At 41.1% G+C, this 18,798-nt stretch overlaps 1 protein-coding gene across 4 annotated transcripts in view; it reads left to right on the top strand.

The window, feature by feature from the left end:
• The window catches only part of PPP4R1 (protein phosphatase 4 regulatory subunit 1), a 53,967-nt gene that overhangs the window by 18,729 nt on the left and 16,440 nt on the right, over positions 1 to 18,798 (top strand). For 2 of the 4 annotated variants that reach the window (XM_066624935.1, XM_066624937.1), the window contains 9 exons: positions 5,113 to 5,248; positions 6,160 to 6,266; positions 7,265 to 7,407; positions 8,382 to 8,528; positions 10,399 to 10,506; positions 11,804 to 11,869; positions 14,179 to 14,337; positions 16,047 to 16,177; positions 17,121 to 17,632. In XM_066624935.1, coding sequence (XP_066481032.1) covers positions 5,113 to 5,248; positions 6,160 to 6,266; positions 7,265 to 7,407; positions 8,382 to 8,528; positions 10,399 to 10,506; positions 11,804 to 11,869; positions 14,179 to 14,337; positions 16,047 to 16,177; positions 17,121 to 17,632 — 1,509 coding nt within the window. Of the gene's footprint in view, positions 1 to 5,112; positions 5,249 to 6,159; positions 6,267 to 7,264; positions 7,408 to 8,381; positions 8,529 to 10,398; positions 10,507 to 11,803; positions 11,870 to 14,178; positions 14,338 to 16,046; positions 16,178 to 17,120; positions 17,633 to 18,798 lie in introns of those variants that run through there. The other 2 variants (XM_066624936.1, XM_066624938.1) reach the window with 2 other exon arrangements.

Here is an 18,798-nt window from a genome sequence, read left to right as displayed (position 1 = left end):
AGGGAGATGCTCTTTTCCGTCTCATATAACATCAGAACCAGGAGACATCCATGAAAGTTGAGTGTTGGGAGAGTTAGGACAGACAGAAGAAAATATTTCTTTACCCAGCGTATAATTAGTTTGTGGCACTCCTTGCTACAGGATGGCATCTTGCCTGGATAAGAGGGGATTGGACAAATTTCTGGAGGAAAAGTTCATTACAGGTTACAAATCATGGTAGGTATGTGTAAGGTAGGCTGCCTTTGATTGCCAGATGCAGGGGAGGGCACCAGGATGCAGGTTGTGTCTGTTGTCTTGTGTGCTCCCTCAGGCATTTGGTGGGCCACGATGGGATACAGGAAGCTGGACTAGATGGGCCCTTGGCCTGATTCAGCAGGGCTCTTCTTATGTTCTTATCTAATATAATCCCCTGCTGGTTGCTTTCAGTTCTTCCTTTTGCCTCCAGATTAGTTAAGCATGCTGTTCACTCCCTCTCTATACTCTCCCTCTTCCACTCACACTCTTTACCTGCTATAGTTGTTTTCTGCCCTCACCTGAATGTTCATGCTAAGATCACAGTCTTCTCATTACCAAAGCCAAAACCCAGTGTTGGCAACTCCAGTCAGTGACTCGGACTTGAGTCACGAAAATGTGTGATTTTTGCTGACTCAGCGACTCATGAGTTGCACACGTGGAAGACTGAAAAAGATTTGAGTCAGGGTCCCCTGACTCGGCATTCGTCCCCCACCCATGCTGACACGAGTCTGCATGTATCTAGGGGGTGCCTGCTCACTGTTTTCGCTGCGTGGAACACCACGTGGGGCAAGCATGCCAACAGCAAGCAGCAGAGAGTTCCAGCTGCAAGGTAGGAAAGGGTTAATGCGAGCAGGAGCAGAGAGGTGGGATTGGGCTCTCTTTTTCCCCTCTGATAGGAAGGAAGGAACATTGGACAAAGGATCAAGATTCTCATATTTCCATTGGCTGAGGGAGGGCAGGAGAAGGATCGTCCCTCATTGAATGACTGGCTACAGTGGGACTACTTATGAGTAGGGCTGCCAAGGATCGGGTAGGGCTGCCAAGGGTTGTCCTGGTAAGCCTCCCAGCTGTTGCTTATGACCCTCCTCCCTCTCTCCACTTCTTGCTCTCACTCAGTCCCTCCCACTCTGTTACAGATGGAAGGGGGCAGCAGGGGAGTGAGTAAAGAGAACTCAGAGACAGACAGACAGACACACCCCCAGTAGCAGTCTTGTCTTTTCCCACGCTGGCTTTTTAAAAGGGGTGACTCAACCCAGGGGGAAAGAGGTGGCAGGGAAGCAATCACACTTTGCAGGCTTATTTATTTAATAAATCTATACACTGATGTTATACAAGACACTATACCAGTGGTTTTCAAACTGACGCGTCGTGACGCTCCAGCCTGAAGGCCCTGGCCTCTGTCCCCTTAAGGGATGGGGGCAGTGAGGAGTCAGGAGGAGGCAGCAATGCGATCCCCAGGATCACTTTGCTAACGGGGCTGCAGGAACTGGGAAGTGAAAGTGGAGTGATTATGCTCCACTTCTGGTTTTGCAGAAGTGGAGCGCGATCGCTCCACTTTCACTTTTGACAAGCTGGGGAGCCCTGCAGACGCTCGCGCAGGGCTCCCTGCACCCCAGGACGGCTGCTGCAGGGACTGGTGAGTGCATGCCAGTACCTGCAGCCCCCCTTAGCCATGCGATCCTGGGGATCGTGTCGCTGCCTTCCCCCCGCCCCCACCAAGACTTATTATGATTCAGACTATCCGCAGGACTTTGAAAACCGCTGCACTATACACAGAGTGGTTTGCAAGATACAAAAATAAAAGTGGAATGCCAAAATTTAGAAGAGATAAGTAAGAGATAGCCACTTGTCTCAAATTCCATGTCCCAAGACTATTTTCCTTTACTTCCAAACCTTCTCTTCTGTATGTGACAACCAATTCACATTAATTTATGCCTTTTGCTTTGGTTGATTTTTATTTTTCTTTGGTCTTCATGGTTATTCAGTTGCCAAAGTATACTACTCCTTGTAAAAAAAAATCCACTCTTTTTCTTCTGTATAAATTCTAAAAATAGCTAAAAATTCTGGTTTGTGCACTAAGCGTCTCCTGCCTTTACCACTGCTGTCTTCTCCTGTCTGACCTTTCACATCTCTATCTTCTCGTCCCAATCCAAAACTCTGTTTCCAGAAGTATTCACCTTGCCGTCATTCTAATTGGATGGCATCTTTCATCAGAGTTCTTTGTTGACTTCCATATCCTGCACAGACTCATCCTTGCCATTTCCTTTGCACAAACTGCCGCATACTGGCTGATAAGTCAATTACACAGATAAGTTGTAGGTATTGGTTTTGAGCAGGTTTTGAGGTTTTGAGCCAAAGATCATGGTATTTTCTGTTACCCTCAGATAAGTCGGGGGAGACGACGACTGAGGGCTGTGTGAAATTCTTTGAAAATGACTGACCAGTTCTGAGGCAACAGCAGCAGTAAAAAAACCAGAAAGAAAAGGGAAAAAGGAGCCATTTTAGTTTCTTCTCCAAACAGGAAGAGCTTATGGGAGTTGTAGGCTTTGTGAATACAGTGCTGCATTTCTATTGCAGCAACCCTCATATAGACTACAATTTCCATAATTTCCATAATTTCCTACAATTTCCTGTTTGGAGAAGAAGTTAAAATGAGTGCCTTTTTTGTTGCTGCCTCTGAATGCTATGATTGCTGGTAAGTAAAATTGCTCCTTTTTCCTACCCCCCTGTGTCCTGCTTCTCAGCCCAGTCCTACCCCCTCCTCACAAGGCTGCTGCTCTTAGAAGCGCCATTCACCACATTGACCCGTGTATAAGTTGACCCATGTTTCCAGGGCCAATCTTTAGTCATAAATTTTTTGACTTAAATACAGGTATATACAGTATGCTTTGGTCCTTGTTTCTCTCTCTTCCAGGTTGTGATCTCTACCACTTTTAGCCAACCAATGATCTTCTATTCCCTTAAACTCTGCCTACTTCGCCCCTGTTAATGGAACTTCCTCCCTGAACATGGTGCTACCTCTCTCTCTTCCTTCAAATTCCTCCTTAAAACCTACCAATTTTGTTTGGCTTTTGGCTCTTTCCTCTTAATCCTCAATTCCATTGGTCACCCATGTCTTTGTTTCTGCACTGTTTTAGTTGTAAGCTATTCTGCAGCTGGGATCTGTGTGTGTTACCTATGGAATTCTTTGAGGTGCAATGAACACTGATGTCGCAGTTTATATAGTACTAGCAAAAAGTGTTAGTGTTGACATGCAGGCAGGGAACCTGCACACTAGAGGGGCACAGCCAGAACATTAAGAGGAAGCAGGAACTGTCCTTCCTGTTAAAGTTCAGTTAGTTTCCTCCCTCTCGCATGTAGACTCTGCATGTTGCGTTCCTGTGTAAAGCAAGAAACTCTTCATGTGTTAAGCAAGGAGATAAAAAAAGGATATGTGCTGTTTAACAACAGGGATGCAGATCGGCATCCCTGTTGTCAAATGAGGCTTGACGCTATGTGAAGCTCTGCTCCCCTTGCCTTTGGAGGCTTTTCTGAGCCTCCCAGAGAGCACAGCCTTTGCAAGACTCACAATGCCACAATTGTGCAAGAGACATGACTTCCGATTTCCTCTAGGAAAAGCCTCCAGAGGTGATGGGAGCATAGCTCCCATCAGCTTTGGAGACTTGGGGGATGTGATCTCCTGACCAGCGACAGCCGTCGCATATGCGACTTGTCGCTGACCAGAAGGTTGTTAAGGGGTGCACATCTGTACTGAAAAATGAAGGTAATGGGTTTGGGAATGCATTGTACAATACTTTATTTAGGGTTCCTTCATAGCCATGGTTTTTGTATCTGTGGGGGAACCCTGGAAAGGAACCCTTGCGAATGTGGGGACGGACAGATGGACATGCCTGTACAATATTTTATGTTTTTAATTGCTTGTTATATTTTTGTGTTTGTCTGCCACATAGAATGTATTAACAAACTAAAACCACAAAGTGGAAATATTTGACACTTGCTTATTGAAACATCAGCAGATGCTGCAGATTTCTTACGCTTTCAGCCCTTGGAAAGTTTAAGTGGATCATGTAAAAATCCTTTATAAAATCTTTTGTGTTTTTACTGTTTTCTTCCATTTTTCATGATTTATACTATTGTGCCCCATGAAGCACTGGAGAAAATCTCAAACAATATTCGAACTGATAATTGTGGGTGTCTTTGGCATAAAATATAAAGGGGAGGGTTGTCATTGGTTATTTACCTGAACCGTTAGTGAGGTCTGTGAATTATTTAAATGCTAATTGTGGTTATAGCTCCAGGAAATGCACAAGTAGTATCATGGCAGTAGAACCTTTACGAATGTTTTAAATTGAATTTGTTAAATGCTACTAAAAATTCTTCTAGCTAGTTGGTAGTTAATTTTATGAGGTTTTTGCATAAATCTTTATTGGAAAAGCTTTTTCATTACTGATACAATTTTATTGAAGACATAAAACTATAATTGCCATGAGTGATTCCATGTTGAGAAAGATTTGTGTTTGTAGTGAGCCTCCGTTGCATTACTGACCTAAGAAGAGCTCTGTGCTTTTATATGGCAGAGACAACTACTATGAGCTCACTGGTGTCTTATTGTTTTTCTTTAACAAACATGCAAGGTGAGAATGATGTACACAGTCTTTAAATGCCAGTGTTCATGTTTCAGGGAGTACATGGTATGTAAAAACATGGGTACGTCATACTCATTTTACACATTTGTTAGTAGAAACACCAGTGCACCTACAGCAATTGAATATCACTTAAACTGCTAGTACTGGGAATGTTTTCAAACATGGTCAGTTGACTGAATGACCAGTAGAAAGTGTGCAGCCATTTAATGTCTACAAATGAAAATGTTGTGTACTTCCAGCAACTTAAAAAAAAAATTGAGTCTTGGGAAATTGGAGAAAAGGAAGTAAGCGCAACTTTCAGAATTCATTGCGTAAAATACTGCTTATAAAGGAGAATAAAGTTTTTGAAAACCAGGTACTACATAGGCTAGTTTTTTCTCATCAGTCAGTCATCCATTTGTTTTAAATACAGTAGTATGATTATAAGGAATATTTCTGATGTCTCTGATAGTTGGTGTGGATGACTACAGCTCAGAGTCTGATGTGATTATTATACCTTCAGCCCTGGACTTTGTCTCACAAGATGAAATGTTGACGCCTCTAGGAAGATTGGACAAGTACGCTGCAAGCGAGAACATTTTTAATAGGTATGATATTTAAGCCTGAAGAACAGAGCATGTGTTTTATAAGATGTAGCTCTAGAAATGTGTAATTCATGTGTGCAAGGCATAATTTAATCTCTTTTTTTCTTCCAAAGTTCATTCTATGAATAAATTCATAAATCAGTTCACTATTTCCATTTGAATTGTCTGCCGTCATTAAGGGCAGCTTTGCATCTTAGTTATTAAGAGGATAGGTATTACAGCCTCGTGTTCATACTAAAACAGTAAGATTTGAAAAGGTTAAACATTTTTTTCCAACTGCGAAGATGCTGTGGGTGTACAAGATAAAAGAGAAATGACCACCTTAGATGTTACATGTTTAGTGGATGTACAATGTAAGTCTATGATACATCCACTTGCAAATATTACTCTAATGTCTGATTGCAGAGTATGCACCCATTACTAAAGTCAGGTTGGTAAATGAATTCCAGAGCAAACGTTTTGCCTATTTTTGTTCTTTCAATCCATAAGTAATAGTATAGGAATTGGTATAGTTCCAATCTCAAATACTAGAGTTTTAGAATTGTTTCAGTTTTTTTAATGCTAAATATTAACAGTGTTCAGATCAGGTTTTATCCTGTGGGCAGGAAGCACAGTGTGGTGCAGTGGGCATAATCCTGGATCAGGGAAAGCTGAGTTCCCAAAGTAATCTCCATGAAGGCTTAGGCAATTGCTTTCTTTCACTTGAACCTACTTGTCAAAGGGTTGTTGTGAAGAAAAAATAGAATAGTCCCATGCATATAAAACAGAATAGTCCCATTGAGCTCTTGAAGGAAGGTTAGCATGCAAACATGATAATATAACTTATTCATCCCAAATTCCACTTGCGATGTGGAAGCCATAATCTTACTTTTATAATAAAGTATTTTAATGTAATTTACTTTTTCATGTTCCAGACAGATGGTGGCGCGAAGTTTATTGGACACTTTGAAAGAAGTCAGTGAAGATGAGAGAGATTGTATTGCTGTACTGGAAAGAGTCAGCAGGCTAGCAGATGATTCAGGTATGTAGTGTGAATAATCCATTTGGAGTAAGAGGAAAGACAAGGATGTCATGGAGATGGAGGCACTGATGAAAGTAGTCTATCAGTTGGGAACTTAATATCATTGTATAGACTCTGAGCATTTCTGTTAATGCCTTCAGTAGCTCTTTCAGAGTAACTGTTCTTGCTCTGCATGTGCTGCAGGATCATGATTTTACAAGTCATGTAAAATCATGTAAGTTAAGTTCATAATACTGCAAGCAGCCAATTAAAGGAAGGAATGATATTTAGAGTGGCTTCCATTAGCAAGGAGAGCTTTTTGGTAAAAATTTTCTGAACGTGGTTGGGAGGGAGTGAATAATATGAAAACGCAATACTAAATTACTTCTACTTTCTATAATTTTGTAAAAGGCAGATTAGTCAATTTTCATTGGATATAATATGATAAAGAAACAGTGAGGAATGATAATAGTTGAGGGAACTGATAAACTGACAGTAGAGAAGAGAGGCCTTGGATTTGGAAGTGGCTCACTATTATTTCCACTTTACAAAAGCACAACTTTGAACAGACCTCAACATACCTCCTTACCTGATTGCCAGTGGGACTGGCCCTCTCCTGAGCGCTCTGTGGATTGCAGGGAATAAGAGGGAGGGGATTATCTAAGTCTTTTTCTAGAAGCACTGTACAAAATATGAGCCAGTCCTTCCCCTTGAGTCTTCTAGCACACATAAGGCCAAGCAAAGGGCCACTAGAATGGTCCTGATCCAGTGAATATGGAGCTCAACAAATGCTCCAGAAGGTGCCCCCTGAAGTTTGAGCAGCTGGTAAAATGAAACCTTTTTTAGTCTTGTAAAGCTGGGTGGGTCCTGATAGAGTGTCATTTTAAAAAGTTGGTACCAGTGGTAAAAAGTTTGAGAGTCACTGCAGTACTGCATTATAGTAAAAATGTGACTGTTGACCAGTATCATTGTGACATATACAAATGATTTATTGATGAATTCTGTCATTCTGTTGATAGAACCGACAGTACGAGCTGAACTGATGGAACAGGTGCCTCATATTGCTATGTTTTGTCAAGAAAACAGGCCTTCAATCCCTTATGCTTTTTCAAAATATTTATTGCCTATTGTGGTGAGATACCTTGCAGATCAGAATAACCAGGTGAGAATACTTTAAAGTTATTAAATAATTTTAGTAATTTAAACACATTCTACAGGTTTGGGGAAAGAAGTCTGGAAGTACTAAAAGCTAACACCATGTTAATATTTAATGGGGGGGGGAGAAGTATTTTTTCTGTACTGCCATCAAGTTGCATAGTACTTTGAGGTAACAATAAGGGGTTGGTCTTTACGGTGAGTAACTTGCAATCTAAACTTCAACAGAGGGAGGGGAGGAAGCATTTGCTCCCGTGCATGGTATAAGCATCCACTGCCTGAATAGGTCTACTCATACCTATTCCAGCTGATGCAAGTCCAAGTGAGTGGGAAGGTGGATTGAGGAAATTGGGAAAGGGGATAGGATATTGGCAGTGGTACTGCTGCCAATACTGCCCACTCCCCAGTCTCGATCCTCCCTCCTCCCACTCTGCCCAGGTCTACCCTGCTGCGTTCTGCCATCCTCCTGTCCCACATGCTGACTTACAGTTGCTGCGAGTCATGGATGGATAATGGCACACGCCGCTCATTGCTTGAGGCAAAAGCCCTACTGCATGAAATGGTGTGTAGCCTTTTGCAATAGTTGTAAAGGACCTTGTGCTGCTGGAACACTAGTTCCGGCAGTGTAAGGCCCCATTAGGTCATTAATTTCAGTAGCAAATGAGGACAAGGGAGTTAGGTCAAAGTCTTCATGGGAAAAGAGGGGAAATGTCATGGTAGGTTTTAGATAGAGGGGAAATGTTAGATGTTTCTTCTAAAGATTGTGGTTGTGGGTTAATATTTCTTTGGGTGAATGTAATGCCCAGCAACTAAAATGTTCCCTATCTGTGGGTGTCATAAGAAGTTTCCAAAGTAAATGTGTTTGGAGATTTCGTAAGTATTTTTTGGTTTAGTTACCCAGTCACTTATGGTCCATATGTTTACTTTTTTGCACAGTTGAACATGAAGTTTTCATTCACCCTTTCTTCTTTTTTCATATAGGTGAGAAAAACAAGTCAAGCGGCATTACTTGTTCTTCTAGAGCAAGAACTTATTGAGCGATATGATGTGGAGACCAAAGTATGCCCAGTTCTTATAGAACTGACTGCACCAGACAGCAATGATGATGTGAAAACAGAGGCTGTGGCAGTAAGTAGGCAGATGAAGTTATATGGTCTAATGCAATGGTTCCCTAACTGTGGATTGGTAACACTGGTGGGTTGCGACCCGATTTTTGATGGGTCGCCAAAGGGTGATGGAAAGATCAGTTAACTAATTGCCTCAAGCCCTGAGGCTATTAAAAACCACTGTAGCTGCCAATTACCTGCAAAGAGCTCAGCTCCTGCAGTTTGCAAGCATGTGTAAATATAGGAAGATAAATGTTTGAGGGTTGTCTTGTGATCATTACTACTTATAAATAAATTAAATATTACTTCTTTCTGGATCTCCTTTTTGTTAAAGTCTGGAAAACCTAGGTGGGTCCCCACAGAGTATCATTTTAAAAAGTGGGTCCCAGTGCAAAAAGGTTTGGGAACCACTGGTCTAATGTTTAATCAAATACCTGGATGTATAACTAGTGCACAATGAACATAGTTGCTTGCCTGTGAATTGCCAGAGTGAATGAGATGTAAAGGTGAATTTTTCCACCTAAGATGTGTGGCGGTTATAGAGGTTTGATTGTTGTGAAGATCACCATCACATTTATGCAAAGAATGTTCATTTGAAGATGGAAAACAAACAAAGAAAAAAACAGTCATAATGGCTGCATTCTGCAGACGGACTGCTTAGCTCCAGTTCATTTTATGGAAGTTAAGCCACCAAACGGTGTGCAGAATTTCAGCCAGTAAATTTAAATTTGACTGAGAACCCAAATGATAAAATAATTAAGAAATAGAATTAATCATTATTGCCTTGTTCAACAAGACTTTGCAGATAAGGGAATATGGTTATGATACACATCTTTTATATGTACAAAATGCAGTAATTAATATTCAACTAAAGTCAGCCCTCAGTATCCATGGGATCGGCACCTGTGAATTCCACCATCCTCAGACGCCTCCATGCACCTCAGAGGGTTTCCAAGACATGGCCACAAGCCACTCTGGTCAGGTCCACAACTTTGGTTGTGCTCTGGAGGTGTTCTGAGGCATGGGGATGCCCATGGCACACTCCACAGGCCTCCCCATGCCTCAGAATACCTCCAGGATGTGACCTAAAGTTGAGGACGCGAACCAGAAGTGACTTTCAGTCATGTTCTTCCAGAAGAGGCCTTCAGAGGATGTGAAGAGGACCATGGAGTGGGCCATGGGCCCAGCACAGCCTCCAGAGGGCCCAGCATAGCTCTAAAATGTGTAATTATGGGACCGCGACCCTGCCACTTTGAACTCCAACATCTGTGGATTTTGGAATCCAGAGGCAGGGGGTCCTGGAACTGATTCCTTGTGGATACCAAGGGCCCACTGTGTTTAACATTGATATGTACAATTTTTTATATTTAAATTCCAGGCTTTAAATGAAAGAATGGTGTTTTTTTTAAACATTTCATTGAGATGTTCCTGTAAGTTTTAAATTTTTAATGGAAAAACCGATTTGTGTTGAGTTTTGCACACGAGTGTAGCTTTCTGTGTCTGTATTTTTCTGTTGTTTGTAGCTCAAAGGTGCGAGTCATGTCAATTTCCGTTAGAAGCTGCTAGATTGCACGTTATGCTGCTCATGCAAAAACAGATACAGTAAAGGACTAAAATGAAAACTGGCCCAAAGCATACCAGTATGCTTCTGATTCCTCTTTTTTTGTATCTTACAATAAGCCTGTACGTTCACACAAAAATAAACTCTTGTTCTGTGTGTCTTTCTCCCATTAAGTTGCCAAGAGCATTTTACGTTCTGTGCTCTGATGATGCAGTGTGCTGTGGTAATTTAAAATATTTTTTTTGTGGTTTGACTAGAGTTAGAATATTTTGTGAGGTTAGGAATGCAGACCTACCAGATGCAGCTAAATCAGTGTTTTTCTTGTAATTAGATAATGTGCAAAATGGCTTCTATGGTAGGGAAGGACATCACAGAAAGGCTCATTCTTCCTAGATTTTGTGAGATGTGCTGTGACTGCAGAATGTTTCATGTCCGTAAGGTAAGCTTTCCTCCCTTTGTGATCTCTGCTGCTGCTGGTTTTTGTTTTGTTTTAACTTTCTAGTGTTAACCTATGAACACCTATGATAGCTAGAAATGATATATATTAACACATCCTTGTGTGCATTTGCAAATTACCTTTACTGAGAAATCATTCTTATCTGAATGTCAAGTATCTAGAGTTTGAGGAAAATAGTTTTTCACTTTTATGTTTTGAATGAGGTATGTTTTGAATGAGGTATGTTCAGGGGATGGACTAAACTTCCAAGATCATTATTCAGTCTGACCTGTGGGGTGAACAAATTCCTTCCTAATCTCAAATATGATGGTGTTCATTTAACAGTTGAATGTGAAATAGAACCTGTCCACCATGTCTCCCCACCTTTATTGCAATGTGTGCTCATCTTACTCAATGTAGGTTTTGTAGAGAAGGGTAATTCATATCTGGGAATGAACCTCTTGGGGGAGAAGGTACAACTGTCACCTCTCATTTCTGTCACAAATGATTTGCCAAAATTAAAAATAACCAAAATCTTTTATCCTACTCAGTCATTGAAACAATAAACTTCTTGGCTAATTTGTTTCTATACTGATTTAGGGAGAAAGAAACTTCTAACCATTAATATCCAACCTATTTTTATTAATGACCAAATTATAGCCATTGATTCTTGTTAACCATGTCATCTAACTTATATAACTCTTCCATTTTCTCTCAAAGGCAGCGGTTCTCAAACTCCCAGGGAGCTCGAGAACTGCTGTAAGTGTGTGTGGGGAAGTGGGGAAGGCAGCGGGAGCGGGGGAGGGCAGCAACATGATCCCCAGGATCGTATCACTAAGGGGGGGCGCAGGGGCTAACATGTACTTACCAGTCCCTGCAGCAGCCTCCCGGTTGTTCAGACAACAACCTTCAGAAAAAGTGCCCCACCTCCAGTTTGCAATTACAAACCTGAAGTGGGGTGTGATCGCTCCACTTTCAATTTCTAAACTTGGGAAGCCCTGTGGAGGGTTGTGCTGGGCTGCCCGCACCCTGAGGTAGCTGCAGGGACTAGCAAGTACATGTTGGCCCCTGCACCTCCCTTTAGCGACCCTTAAGGGGACAGAGTCCAGGGCCTTCAGGCTGGTGTGTCGCAATGCCCCTGGAGAAAATTTTCTTTTGTGCATTTCATTACAAAGTGCTGCACAGCAATTTAAGAACTGAAGACCTGCTTTTTAAAATAATGTTGAAGACTCAAGTGTTTGATATGCTCTGTGCAATACTCGTCTGTAATTCTTAATTTTATAAAAATTGTTTTGTGCAGGTTTGTGCAGCCAATTTTGGTGATATCTGTAGTGTAGTTGGACAGCAAGCCACTGAAGAAATGCTGGTAAGTTGAAAAATTCCAGAATAAGGTTCCTGTGCAAACCTTGATCAGCAGTCCAGTAAAATAATAGTACTTTTTAGTCCTATTAAAATAAGTACTTTTTAAAAATTGAATAATAAAGCATAGTAGGATTATTTGCTATGATGATTGTGACTTTGTAATTCTTCCAGAATGGGCACACTTGATAGATATAATTCATATCATTGCTGGGAACAGAGTGGTCTAGTGACCAGGCACTCTTTTGTTCTTTTGCAATATGAAAATATTTTTGGTACCCTGAAAACACTGTGGAGTGAAATGCAAGTTTGTTTCTTAACAAATTATGAGATGTGTATTGACATGTGTATTTATACATTTAAACATGTATTCAGGTCTGGCTGCTTCTGTACTTTTCTCTCAACCTGACATTTACAACCCAATCCTACCTATATCCTTGCGTGGTGATGTCAGTAGTGCCAGCATGTGCTACGCTACATCCTGTGGGGGATTTTTGGCTACTGGAGGTCTCCTTGGGGTAAGCCCCAGCAGCTGCAATGCGTCAACACAGACCTGCACCAACTATATCACTGGTGCAAGTCTGTGTTGATTTGTGCAGGTGGATCAGGCCCAGGAAGGGGGTTCAGAGATGGTGTGCAGTGGCGCTGTGGATTCCAATCCCCAGGCCCAATTGCCTGGGGATTGCCTGGGGATTGCCTGACCACCCCTGCCCCCATTGCCATCCAGTTCCGTCCTTCCCCACCCCATTCAACCCCCTTTCAGCAAGCCTCTGTTGCTCTGCAAGCACCACTGGGAAGGCTCTGGTCTTCTGGATAGCGTTCCTGTGCCATGCACTGTTGCAAAGTGCATTGGCAGACTGTGCTTTCCCTCATTAGGATTGGGCCTTTAGTGTGTTTTTCTTGTGAACCAGTAGTATTGCCCTAGATGCAAACATTTCTTTTTAATTTGAGCACTTAATCAACGTAACAAACCATGTATAGTGCATCTGAGAGGTGTTCTGAGGCACAGGGAAGCCAAGCACAATCTCCCAGATGGAACCAGAGGTGGGTGACATGAACTGGAAATGACTTTCAGTTGACCCTCTCAGGCCCTTTGAGGAGTGGGCTCAGCATTTGTGGATGCCAAGCCCATGGATAAAGAGGACCCACTGTATTCAAAATGTTCTGCATACCCTAAGCATGTGTTATATAATACATGATGAATCAAACATAGAAGGAGGTATATCTGGTGTAAATGGAGTAATTCATTTTTTTTTCCCCATGGCAAAATAAATATTGAAACCCTGTCTCTGAACATTAGTACTGGCACTTTTTCTGTTATTTTGGGAAAGATAAAATGATTTTAAATGCCTGAGGTCATTTCAGTTAAAGCTGTGCTTTTCAACCAGTGGTACTTACCTGACTACAGGGGCTGCGTGACACTGCTCTCCTGTTGGAAGTGGAGGTGTCTGGGAGGGCTTTGCACTAGTGTAACGGTGTGGCTGTGTTGAAGTGCAGCCCTTCAGAAGTGGCATGGGTTAGTCAAGGAGGTGAAGAGTGAAAGAGATCAGGAAGCCACAGAAAATGGAGAGGACTTGTCCTCGCTGCAGGCTCAGCTGTGGGGCTGTCAGTCCACTTCTGCACATTGCAGCTATATTTGGTTGCAGTTGTACTTGGAAAACTAGAATGTGCAAAAGAATGTTTTAATAAGTGAAAATCATTTTCTTAAATGCAGCAGTGTAATAGTATAATTTCAAAAACAGTAAATAAAATAAAACAGTAAATAAAATAAAAGTAAGTAAATAAAATAAAAACAGTAAATAAAATCACATTGTCTTAATCTTGTCCTTACTAGACGTTAAACTTTTATTTCCTTCTAATAATATTTTATATGCATATGAGGAATTATTTTAGGGTAGGAAGTCAAGCACCTAATTCAGTGTTTCTCAACTAGTGGTACTTGTACCACCAATGGTACAATGGTCTGGTGGTATTTTGTGGGACCCCTGGACACCTGTCACTCAGCAGCAAGACCAATGAGGCAACACAACAAACAGTAGTGGGAAACTTGGCTTGGCTGACAAAGCTCCAAAACATGCATTTTGTGTCCTCGAAAAAGCCATCCCATCCACCCTGAGCCTCTTACTAGTGTTTGTTGCGTCATATCTGGTCTCCCAACCCAGAGGTAATTGGTGATGACATCATCACCAGTTATTTCCGGTGGTACTTCCAGTAGGTGGACCATGTGAAGTGGTACGGCTGGGGTCAAACATTCAGAAATGCTGCCCTAATTAATTCACTTACAAAAGTTTGTGTGTTGTGTTTTGCCTTTTTCAGCTGCCTAGATTTTTCCAGCTTTGTTCTGATAATGTGTGGGGTGTGAGGAAGGCTTGTGCTGAATGCTTCATGGCTGTTTCATGTGCCACATCGCAAGAGGTCCGTCGAACAAAATTGTCAACACTTTTTATTAACCTTATCAGTGACCCTTCAAGATGGGTAAGAAGTCAGTTGTTAAGTTCCCATTAACCTCCTTTAAAATTCTTTAATTGAATGTGCTTTCAGTTATTCAGAAAGAATTCCATTAATGTATAAAATATTGGGAATACTGTTGACATGAGGGGAGGAGTATGTATTTCTGCAAAGTACAGATACTTCATCTTCTGAATTTTGAAGCATTTTGCAGACACTGATTATATTTGTGCAAATATCTCTAACTATGAGAGCAAAAATCTATTTTGAATGAAAGCCATAATTTTCAGGATTCTTTTGTAGTTGTTGGCTTCTATTCTTTTTAAAATTCTGTATCAAATCTTAGGAGAAAATTGGCTGCAATGATGGCTTTCCACATATTAATAAAACTCCTTTTTTAAAAAAAAGATACAATTTTTAGACATTTAAAGCAACTGTGCCTTTTGAGATGTTTTCCTTTCTTTTGTTTTAATAGTAGTAAACATTTCACAATATTGATCTTCCAAGTCCCATAAGTGCTAATGCCTTCGCTTCCCAGAAGCAAAAGAAAAATTAATAGAAAAAGTCTTTGTTAATTTCCAGTAATGAAAATGGCTATCATTGTTCACAGAGGAAGTACTATTGTAAAAAGTCTGGTATGATAGCTTGACAAGAAGATAAACAATTGGGAAATTTGTTTGCCCAGGTAATCAAATGCAAGTGTATAATTCTTTGGGGTCAAGTCAGACCAATATGGCATATGACATACTTATTAATTAATTAGTTACCCCTTTAGCTTTTAAAATAGTACTTGCAAATAGTTATGTATGTTATACTGTCCTGCTCCATATAGGTGGGCCCCCGTTATCCTCAGGTTCTGACCCCATGGGGAGGACCCAACTAGTCACTTTGAACTTGTTGGGAGTGGCACTTTGATTGCATCTGAAGGTTGTTCTGGCCCTTTTCAGGCAAAATAACACGACTTCCAGTTTCTCAGGGGAAATCAGAAGTTACATTTATATGCCTTAAAAGGCATTCTCAGGCCATTCAAATATCTTTTGAAGGCATATAAATGTCACTTCTGGTTTCCCAGAGAAATCAGAAGTTGCGTTATTTTGCCCAAAACAGGCATTTTGAGGCCTGTAGAGGCCACGGGTGGATGTGCATGGCCTCTGCAGGCCACAGAACGACCTCCAGAGGTTTTAAGACCCAAATCAGTGGATTTCAATATCCATGGATTTCGGCATCCACAGGGGTTTTGGAAATGGATCCCGCACAGATACTGAGGGCTGCCTGTAGCTGCTTCAGTAAAGGTTTGTTTCTTGCTTCACTTTTAAAGATGTGTTCACTCTTTGAGTTCTGAATATGTATGTAAATGTAATGCAAGAATTTCAATAGAATTTTGTCTAAGAGAAGACTTGTAACTGATGCAAGATTTCTGTAAAGTGTATAGATCTTCTCCTGGAGACTGTTAGTCAGATTATAGTAAGTATACTGTACATGATTTAATATGGTGGTGTGACTCACAAAGGTGCACCAATCTCTTCTTTTAAAAGCATCAGGAGCAGCTCTCTGTTCTTATTCTGGATGCAGTTAGCAGAGCACATTCCTGTGTGCTACATATTGGCTCTGTTCCCAGATGCAAGGTTCCCCTGCACCACTCCCATGGGAACTTACCACTTTTCCACTCTTGTCAGCTAGAGTGTTCAGTACAAGCAGCTGTATTTAAAGGAACTTTCTGGAACACATTACTCTAGGTCCGCCAAGCTGCCTTTCAGTCCCTGGGGCCTTTTATATCGACATTTGCTAACCCATCCAGCAGTGGACAGTTTTTTAAAGAAGAAGAATGTAAGGACACTGAGGATCTGAAGATTTCAGAGGAACATAGGTATGGACCGATCACAGAATAATATTATTAAAATTTAACTGGGTTATTTAAGAATGTTTGCCTACATTTGGTTTCATGTCATGCTCCTGATACAAAGCAGACTTATGTTTTCTGAGGGTGGTGGTGATGGAAAATTCAGGGATTTGCTGATCTACTTGGAACTCAATAAGACTCGAGTTGAGTTCCAAGTCCCCAACCCCTTTGACTTGTGCACGAGTCTTAATGGGCCGCCTTTGGGACTCTCTTTGCTTTGAGTCAGTCTTTTTGATAAACAGGTTAGGTGTGGCTCCATAGAAAAAATGAAGCTGCTGATGGTGTTTGTGTATATTTTGGAGTTCTCATTTAACACTCCCGTGATGTCCCCATCCCATCTGTAAACTAAAACTTTGCTGTTCTTTGGCTGAGTGCAGCAATGCAGAAAGCACTGATTGGTTCCTTACAAATCCCAGCAACCACTTGCTCCCAAGATAAAGTCCCGAGCCAGTTTCAAAAAACGTGTGTCTCAAATCCTCAGGAGTCCAGGAAACGTGTTTGGCAACTCAAGTCAGAGTCGCCTTTCTCTGGTAAAATTGTTCCCTGTTCAGATTTGTCTAGTCATCAGGATGTTTTAGACTTTAAGTATACCAAATTTCCACTTTCTGTTTGTTGTGAAAGTACCTTAACAACGTTGATACACATCAGTGAGCGACTGAGGCTTAAGCATGTAGATCTGTTATTTTTCCAGCTTGCTAAAAGTCTAGAACCTTCAGTGTCTGTGTAGCTCCCTATATTTTGGTATGATTTTTGTCTCTAGTCTACCTTTTTCGCTTCTATCCAGGCACTTCCTTTTCCCCCTTCTGCCCCCATTCTGCAGGCTGGCCTCCCATGATAGAAACGGATACACATTTGTAACAATTGTGCTAGATACCTTAACATTCATATTTATTTTGTTTTGTCTGTCCAGCAATGAAAGAATTGTGAATATAGAAGATGTATCAACACATGATGTACAAAGCCAGACAGAGATGCCTTTAGATACTGATGGTTTTGCAGAGACTCTTGAAAAAGTCAAGGAGGAGAGTAATTCTTTGTCGGTTGTTTCCCAGCCTGAGACAGTGTTACGTTGCACTTTGTCTCTAGAATCATGCAAAGAAACTGCACGTGCACGTGGGAATGTACCGAGTTTTGATCACCGTAGCAGAGCAGTGGTATCGGCTCCTGTATTGAATTCCCAGGAAAACTCTGTTTCAGAACAGGAATTATATAACTCATTCCATTTCTGGAGGACTCCACTTCCTGAGATAGATATTGATTTAGAACTTCAGGAAACTGCAGGAATAGTTGATTCAGAAACTCAGGAAGGAAAACAGGGAGTTGTTGCACCAATGTCTTCAAATATTACCATGGCTACAAGGAAAGAGTTGGAAGAAATGATTGAAAATTTGGAGCCTCATATGGATGATCCAGACGTCAAAGGTATTGACACATTAAAGCATTTTTAGTTGTAGGTGTAGTTTGACTTAGATTCCCGGAAAGGGACCTGTAAGGTGAATTGATTGAAACTGTGAAATCTGAAAGGTGAATCAAACTGACATCCATTGTTCTGAAGAAATGGCTTTGATTTGTAAAATATACTGTGCCTTCTTATAAATGCAAATGACAGAAACAAGCAGTGTTTGTAACTTTTACAGCCCAATCCCCCTTCCTCTGATGCAGTGGCTGTAGGATTGGGCCATTAGTTACTGATTTTTTTTTTTTTTTTGCTAATTGGGGGATCTGTCATTTTGTACAACTTTTTGTCCTGCTCCCACATTTTCTTTAAATAAAGGCTGTTATTTTGAGCCAGGGTGAGTAAACTGTTGTGGGATCCACTTTCCTTGGCCATTTTGCTCTCAGGTTTAAATGTTAAGCTGCTTGTTTACAAAAACAGCCCTCGGATCTTGGCACCCAAATCACAATCTTATCATACTTCAGTAGAAATGAAGTTTTATGTCAGAAGCCTTCATTGTCTCCATGGAATTTTATTTTGTTTAAAGGGCTGCAAATAAGAGTAAGACATGTCTTCCTCACTCTTGCCTCTCACTGACTGTTCTTGAGTGTGAAATATCATGGAAAATGCATTTTTATTTCTGTGCCATCAAAAACTTTCCTTTTAAAGGTTTTTTGGAAGTAGTAATACATATTTAATTAATGATGATTTTTATACTCTCTCTCTCTCTCTCTCTCAATTGGCACAAAGCTTTCCTAATTACTAGCTTACATACCTCCATTTTGGGAGTTTCTTCTGTTAGTGGTCCTGGGTATATTATTGTTAAGTATAACTTTTATTAGTTAAGCCTGTTCAGTTTTGAATACAAAATTTCAAAGTGCTTTTTATTTGAAAGCTTTCTGCCCTGTTTGGATCAAGAGAACCATACATCATGTACTGCTTGCAGAATGGTGACTTCTCTCCCTCTGTTTTGTCCTGCCATCCCTAGCACCCCTGAAAAGCCAATTGTGAAGGTCTCCAAGAACAGTTTGAGGCATGAGGGAGGGGGCCACCAATGGTGGGGAAGTTGGTGGGATGTTCCCCCAGTTGGTGGGAATGCGAGCAGCAGTTCTGTTCTCAAACAGACTGCAGTTGGAATCCAGTCCTCTTAGTT

Source organism: Tiliqua scincoides, chromosome 4, assembly GCF_035046505.1.
Source record: "Tiliqua scincoides isolate rTilSci1 chromosome 4, rTilSci1.hap2, whole genome shotgun sequence".
In the NCBI taxonomy this organism is placed as follows: domain Eukaryota; kingdom Metazoa; phylum Chordata; class Lepidosauria; order Squamata; family Scincidae; genus Tiliqua; species Tiliqua scincoides.
The sequence above is the reverse complement of the archived record's forward strand: the minus strand, read 5'-3'. Positions and strand labels throughout refer to the sequence as shown.